Below are 8,763 nucleotides of genomic sequence, written 5' to 3'. Positions count from 1 at the left end.
ATTATTAAAAATTTGCAACCGCCAAAAATTTATAAATCTTATTGAAAAAAACTTGCATGCCACATTTATCACTCTAATTAGTGTAACCGCCTATTCTATTGCTATGGACGAAATATTATTGGTGTAAGATTGAGATTATTTGATTCAGAGGTTTATAATTGGTGAATTGCAACAGCTATATGAATAATTGAATTAATTTTTTGATAGACCACAAAATATCTAACATTTACGATACAATACAATCCAAAACTTATAAATATTTATAATTAAGACTAAAATTTGCCTTTTATATATGTATAGATAGATAATCCAAAGTTTCAGCACTTTCATTAGCTTAGTTTTTATTTATTAATATATAGTACTACTAGTATAAGCTTTATGCATTCTCCAATTTATATTTATAACTTTAATTTGTTTATTCTTTGGCCTAAATAAATAAATCAATTATAGCCAAGTTAAAAATAATTGGATATATGGTTTCATCACATTCATGCCTACTATCAAATTAAACAAGAAAAAATAATGAAACAAATGAAAACATTGGGGGGGGGGTGGGGGTGTTCAAAATCCTCATTGGGGGGGGGGCGTTGTTCAAAATCCTCTATTTTCCTTAACTTGTTTGATTCATCAGATAACATGATTTTTTTTTACTTATCATAGTGACATTTTTTAGCCAATTTTTTTATAGGGCTATAATTGAAAATGGTTTAATTATAGTTTGATGTCAACCTTTTACAAAATTTTCAAAATCTATTCCAATATTTGTCAAATATTTTTACACCTTCTCTATTAAGCTTTTATCAAACTTATTGCTTGAATTAGTTTTCGACATCACATTCATGACATAGCATGCCGAAGGATTATGTGTATATTATCTTATGTATCACCTTCCAAAGAAAAAAATTGTTTATCTTTAATGGAATTTAATGGATCCCCTACTGTGGTAAAATTCACAGCAAGGCCTGCTGGCTGCTGTTGACAAAACGCAGGATTTAAATTATAAAACGCAGCACATTTATGTTCATATGGATTTGTTTTCTTATTCCAAAACTTATTTTATAGATATTAAAAAAGACACTACGGTATCCATTTCCATAATTTTTTTATACTACAGCTGATTATTATAGTACTAGTACTATCTTTTATTTTATTTGCATTTCATTAACTATTCTATTTTTAAGAATGATTATAGAGTTCTTTTTTATTGAATTTTGTAATGGTAATGTCATCTTCAATCAGTTACGACGAACTCAAACTCATTTTTTTATTATGAGTCACACTAAAATTAATTTTACTTTAAACATTTACTCCAAACACAAACTCAATAAAATATTCAATATATTTTCTATATTTTTTCATTTATACCTGCATGCTTATTTAAATTATATATTGACCCTCACAATATTTAATTAATAATTTATATAAATTAAATAATTATACAAAATTTTCTTTATATTCAAAAAAATTACACTACTTTTAAAATTAAACTACACTAAACATACTATAATAAAATTCAATTATAAATTGAAACACATTAAAAGATATCACAATTACATTAAAAAAAAGTTAAAATTCAAGACTCGAAGTTTGTATATTGTTCCACAAATGATCAATTAGTGCATTTTGGAGGTTCTACATGAGCATTTTTATTTCTTATTGCATCATTGCATGGTCAAACACTCTTGAAATCGAGCATCTTCAAAATAATAAGGACGAAATGCAATATCTCAAAGTTTTTTCGCAGTAGCTACTCATTGTTTTGTGTTTACGCTAAATTTAGTGTTATTTTATTATTAAAAAAATCAAAAATAGATTGGGGTATGATGTATGGTTCGAAAACTTTTTTACACCAAAAATGGAATTCAGTATATAGTTGAACCAAAATTGGAGTACATGATAAGAACAATAATTAAATAATGTTTAGAATAATAAGAAAAGAGATTTTAATATAAACTATTGTTTTTCCTATACAGCAGGAGCAGGGTATGATAATCTTATTTGGAATGATATATTCAAAACGTAAAAAATGTAAAAAAAAGAAGATAAAGTAATGCTGAAAAAGTTTATTACTTGAAATAAAATGAAAGATGTTAAACTAACTCGGGGAATGAAAAAGTTAACTCCAAAATAATTAACCAAGGAAATATAATTAAAACTGACAAGTATATTAAATTACATATATATGAAAATGGATAACATATCACAGTCTTTTTTTAGTACTATAACAATAAAATAAACGAAGATATTCGTATGAATATAAAATGGGCTGCGTTTCATAGTTTAAATCTAGTGTTTCGTCCATAGCACGCCCTGCTGTGAATTTTATCACAGTAGGGCGTGATGCTTGAAACTTAATTTAGTAATAGATTTAATAAATATTTGAAATAATATGCATATATTGATATTTTACCAATATCTAGTTTGCTTAAATTTTGACAAAAACACTAAATTGATGAGCTTTGCTGAATAAGATGAAAAACAAAGAATATAAGTCAAATTAATTGACAAATAAGCAAAAGGAAAGATTAGCTGGAACTCATTGTTTAGTGTATATAGCTAAAGGATTATGTTAAGATAATAATCCTTTTTTAAAGTGACAACGTACTACCAATCTCGTGCTGCCATGTGGCACATTATCCATCAATATTAGAGACATATCCAGCAATATTTATTTAGTGTGCGTTTATGATGCACTATTTATTAGTGCTAAAAATACTTGCAAGTATACAAGGTAGATCTAGTATAGCTAAAGGTTAGTACCAGAATATCGAACACAGGAATAAGATTGCAACTGTCTATCATATACTAAGCGTCATATACTATCTAGAGACAATGGATGTTTGGTTTAATTTTATAACTAGACATAAAGAAATAAATAAACAAATAACAGAAAATATAAAAATAAATAATATACAAAACAGGCCAAGGAATGTAGAGTTTTAGGAACCACAATCTCAAAAGCTAAAATCCAAAGGACTTCCTTGAATTACGGTCTCTAGAGTTACTAAGCTATCACAGATGTAAAACTACATCTTCTCTCGAAGCATACAATTTATAGATTGTTACCTAGAACCGAAATCTCCTTCCTAGAACTAAGGCAACAACTCCTAAAAGCTCCTAAGATAAATTTGCTTCATTCAAAGGCTCAAATCTCTCGATTTTATTGGCAAAGACGTCAATTTCTCCTATTTCAAATTAGACTACTCACTTCTCAGTTCTTGTTGTAAAATCCACATGCATTCATAAGATGGCCAGTCAAACAAATGTATAAGCACAAGAGAAATCGAAATAACTACAAGAGCTAACAAGGAAAAACAATTGAATTAATAACTCAAAATCATAGCATGTTTACCAAAAATTCTACAAAAGATGTTATTACTCATAGACAAGTAAAAACAACAAAAAGTAGTAGACATGAAGAAAAACAAAACAAAACCCAAGGTTGAATTATACCATCTCCAGTCTTCTCTTGTCTGGATCTGTAGAGCTCCGCTTCAATGGAGGATGGAAGAATAATATGTGGAATGTGGGATGGAAGAAGTACAGAGGTGGAGAGGATTGGAGGCTTTGAGATGAATATTATGAATTAGGTTATGAGGTATATATAGGCTAGAAACGAATTAGGTTATGAGGTATATATAGGCTAGAAACTAGAAAAATGTTTATAATTGGTAAAAAAGTATCCTCCAAGTAATGGGAAACAAGGTAAATTCGAATTCTCCAATTAATAGGAGAGATTTGGCAACAATTTCTTTCCTTCCTTAATTTCCGCCTTATTTTGACTGCACTGAGCAACGTTCGTAAAATGGCCATAACTTTTTCCACAGAACTCCGATTTAGATGTTCAAGGTACCCACGCGAAGCTCTTTCGAAGACGAAGAGAATGATATGTATTAAGAACTGATTGGACTTCAAAATCGCTGGAAGATGGGCTCGAACAAAGGCTCATACACATTGACCATTTTTGCACCTTTTTTCTATCTTTTTTTATCATTTATCAACAAACACGTCAAAATAACAAAATATAATATATGCAATTTAAGAACATAATTTGCAAGATTGACATTTAAAATGAGTCAAATCTAGGCCTTAAAAACATGCAAATCCCGTGTTTATTAGTTTACAGATTGCATAATCGCAATAGGTGGATTGGTGTATAGATTATTGAGTATTATTGTATATGCATAGAATGTTTTAATAGTATAACAATACTACTAAAATAGGTGGATATCATATCACGGTCTCTTTGTTAGTAGTATAACAATAAAATAAACGAATATCAACGTAATACGTATGAATGAATATAAAATGGGCTGCGTTTCATAGTTTAAATCTAGCGTTTTGTCCACAGCACGCGTTGTTGTGAATTTTATCACAGCAGGGCGTGATGCTTGAAACTGAATGTAGTAATAGATTTAATAAATATTTGAAATAATACGAATATATTGATATTTTACCGATATCTAGTTTGCTTATATTTTGACAAAAACACTGAATTTGATGAGCTTTGCTGAATAAGACGAAAAACAAAGAATATAAGTCAAATTAATTGACAAATAAGCAAAGGAAAGATTAACTGGAACTCATTGTTTAGTGTATATAGCTAAAGGATTATGTTAAGATAGACAATTCTTTTTTAAAGTGACAACGTACCACCAATCTTGTACTGCCACGTGGCACATTATTCAGCAATATTAAAGGCATATCCAACAATAGTCATTTAGTGTGCGTTTACAGATTGCATGATCGTAATAGGTGGATTGATGTGTAGATTGTTGAGTATTGTTGTATGTGCATAGAATGTTTTAATTGCAGTATATATATAGACAAATTGTTTTTTATACCATTATTTTGCTATATAGCTAATACAACAATACTCAGCACTCCACACAGCAATCCCCGTAGTACTATCATACAATCTGTAGAAATTCATCTAAAATGTGTACTATGATATTGCTGGATATGCCTCTGCTATTATTGGATAGCGTGCCACGTGGCAGCACGAGGTTGGTAGTACGTTGTCACTCTAACTATGATGGCACCTTAATACTCCCCTTATGGATAAATCCTTCAAATGCAAACATGCTCATATTGCGGAGCCAAAGGCCCATGACGTATTCTTTATTGGGCTTTAGCCCAAAAATGGCTGTTTTCCACATCACTTCTCTAAAACAATTCTTAAATGAAATTTAATTACTTGAGAATCATTGAAGTTTTCTTCTATTACGACGACGAATATTAATAGTAGAAGAGAATTAAGCATTATCTTTTATCTTTTATTATTGGGTTGGGCGTGAGTTTACAAAATGGCCCAATTAAAACCCATCTCAACTAATAAGTTCAGACTAGGCCCATTTCATTTCACTGGTGGGCCCAGCCAGGGCTGAATTGGCCTGACCTAGTTGACAACTCTAGATACCACAAACGAAATTGGATGAACTATTTTTGAAAAGCATAGATACAATAATATCAACTCTTAAACAAATTGTAATAATAACTGATATGTTGGTTTGAAGAAACTGGTCATCTCTTTGTTCAAAATATAAAGAGGTCTTGGTAATAAGTGATTCTTCGGCGGTCTAATCCCTATAAAAATAATATTCCATCCGTCCACAAAAAAGAGGCAAGTTTTATCATTTTGGACCGTCCATCAATATTAGACTAATTCTAAAAATAAAAAGGTTCAAACCAATACTAACCCTATACATCATTGTAAATGTGGACCCTACTTCCACCACATTTTCCCTCCATTTCTCTTATTTTACCAATTATGTGTTAAAACTTATGTCATTTACAACTTTATCTTTTTTTGGACAGTGGGAGTACATTACTACTAATAACTTACTATAACATAACAATTGATACGATTTAAGAAGATTTTTATTAATTAACAAATTGCAATTAATAAACTCTTATTAAGAGCGGCAACAGTCTCATTAATTTACAAGTAAGATAATTGAAAAGAAATTTTAAGTACGTACTTCCAAAACAAATGAATTTGAGCTACAAATTTTATTCAAGACAATGTTGTTATTGATGATATTGAAATATGAGACAAAAGTTACAGTTCAGAAGAAAATTTTGTTTGGCAAGTATATCTAGAAGTGTAGCACAGTAAGATTGCATTGGATGAGGGCATAGTGACTTGTGTGGTCATAAGAAATAGTCTCAAAAGTCGCGTAACCACGAGCCAATCGAAATTTTCCGGTGCCTCCCACCACCGCCACCTCCCTCACCCGCTCGAACTGGGCACTGGTCCCTTGTATTTCTAGTGTGCTACCTTTATACTCGTCATTGATAAAAACAATTGATATAAGGACGTGGGTGTTGGACCCATCGAGGGCCGACGTCACGTATATACCTTGGGCCCGAGCAATCTGGGTTGAGCTTTCCTCGAATCCTTCTGTTATTGGATCGTCAGTGCAAAAAATGGCTCCGAATTTTGTGAAGCTAAGCAGCCCATGTGACGGGTTCGTGATCTCGACCACAGTGGCATTGGGCCCACCCGAATAATCTTGGAAGTAGACTGTCATTTGGATCTCTCTGAGTTTGAGTTTTAGAAGCCCTAAATCTGCTTTCGAAAATGTGAAAAATGCAAGAAATAAAAATAGGTATAATTTGATTGCCATAGGCGTAGAAATTGTGAACACAAATTGAATAATTGTGTTTTTGTGTAATTTGATTTCTTTAGTTCTGAATATATTTATAACATTAATAGCTGAAAGAGCCAAAAGTTAGCATATGAATTAACTCAGAGCCAAAAGTTAGCATATGAATTAACGATGAGTTAATAGCAAGTGAAGCATCTAACGAGGTTTAGTATTAATTAATTCATTTCATAATATACCTTATTTTGTATTTTAGTTCGGAATATGATTAAGTATTATTTTAATTTAAATCAGGCACTAACAAATAGAATGTAGAATCCACGTTGAGTATTCAATTAAATATATGCTTTATTTTCCTCCTATTTCAACCTCTCATGAAATGTGTCTCTCAAGTCAGTTTTTTTTAAATTATAAAAATTTATAAATTATACTCATTAATTGATAATTAGTTTGATTTTTTTTTTTGTGTGTGTTAATCCAATATAGCATTTTCAAGCAGAAAGGCAAGGACGCTGAAGTTATTGGAAGTTATAATTTAATTAACACCTTTTCTATAAAAGAGAATAATATTCCTTCCGTCATTTAAAAATAAAAATTATTTCAATTTTGATCATTCCCTTTAAAAGAGAAATAGAAAAAAAGTCATTCTCTACTACTCATTACATTTTATTTCTATTTCTCTTACTTACTAATATACAATAAAACTCGTGTTTTTTCAAAAGTTTATACTCCCTCCGTTGGCCATCCCATACAAATAGCTGAAACTCCTTTTCGTCCGCCCCATAAAAATATTTCATATCCATTTATAGTAACCTTTTCTCCTTCTCATTTACTATATCATTTATTTCAACTATTTTTTCCACTTCTCTTTTACTTTAGCAATTACGCATTAAAATCCGCGTTATCCCAATTATCCTATTTCTATTAGATGGAGGGAGGAATTTTCAAACACTGATGGGGTATAATTTAGCATTTGTTTGTTCTGCTATGCATTGACCTTAAATTTCTTGTGGTTGAGTATAGGGTGGGAAAAAAATATCAAATACCACCAGTCTTATAGTAGCGGAAAAATATCAAAAATAACGAAATTTGGTATATCGTGATTTTCGGTATGATATGATATCTTATTAAAAGATTTCGGTAAGATAGCATTATGAATTTTCATACACCGCAACATACCAAAATTCGGTAAATACCGTAAGTGTGAATATAATTATATTTAAAATATATTTAATAAATTTATATAAAATCTAATGTGAAATATATATATATATATATAACTAGAGAACTGATCTGCTGCACACCTAATATGAGCGACTGTGAGCGCTTACATGCCACGTAGGCCTGATTTTAAGTTGTTTCCGTATTTCAATTCTGTAATCTCTTTTCTCTTTCTTCTGCAATTCTCTATCCAATATATTTCTCAACCTTCTGCAATTGTCTCCCCATTAGTGAAGCTCTTCATTAAATCTCGCTTCACCGTTGCATATTCTGCAACGCATCATCATGACCTCGTACGGGCTCCAAATCAAAGACCTCCTCACCCTTCCACATCAAAGACCTCCTCAACGGGCTCCAAATCGGTGATGTCGAATCGAAAAAAGGCATACAATTTCGCTCAAAGCTTCTTTTTTTCTCCGGATCTAATTCTCCTTCAACATTGTGTAACCCAGCAGTTCCATTTTTCCTGATTTTTCAGCCTTTGATTTCTTGCTTCTCCTACAATTTCAGAAATCACAACTTCTCCACAATTTCAGGAATCTCAAAATTGCATAGAAATGTAAAATTCTTCAACTCTCTTTCTTCTCCTAAAAAATTCAGAAAAATTGCATAGTGTGAGGCGCAAAACTCATAACCCAAATTAAATCTTGAAATCAATCAAAAATATTTGGTGCGGTTATGATAAAATCCACATGGATGAAGTTTGGGGATTATTTGGAGACGAATCAAAAGAGATTTGTGGAGAATTGCATGCCAACAAGGAAGAAATTTGGCAAGGAAGAATGAAAGATTGAGGCGAGGAGAGAAAAAATGGTTTATGGTGAATATTGGACAATAATTCTGGCAAGATAAACTTAGTGATGCAGTGAACTGACAACATCTGCTGTTCGGATTTCAGAATATTGGGGATGGTTTGTTACCTGCGTGGTTACTT

General features: G+C 31.1%; 1 protein-coding gene across 1 annotated transcript; it reads right to left on the bottom strand.

Moving 5' to 3' along the window:
• Positions 1 to 6,098: 6,098 nt before the first annotated feature.
• Positions 6,099 to 6,629, bottom strand: LOC125209362 (dirigent protein 22-like). The gene has a single exon (XM_048108962.1). The coding sequence runs from the start codon at positions 6,627 to 6,629 to the stop codon at positions 6,099 to 6,101; it is 531 nt and encodes a 176-aa protein (XP_047964919.1).
• Between the last annotated feature and the right edge of the window lie 2,134 nt (positions 6,630 to 8,763).

The sequence above is a fragment of the Salvia hispanica genome, chromosome 3, assembly GCF_023119035.1.
Source record: "Salvia hispanica cultivar TCC Black 2014 chromosome 3, UniMelb_Shisp_WGS_1.0, whole genome shotgun sequence".
Taxonomy (NCBI): Eukaryota; Viridiplantae; Streptophyta; class Magnoliopsida; order Lamiales; family Lamiaceae; genus Salvia; species Salvia hispanica.
The sequence above is the reverse complement of the archived record's forward strand: the minus strand, read 5'-3'. Positions and strand labels throughout refer to the sequence as shown.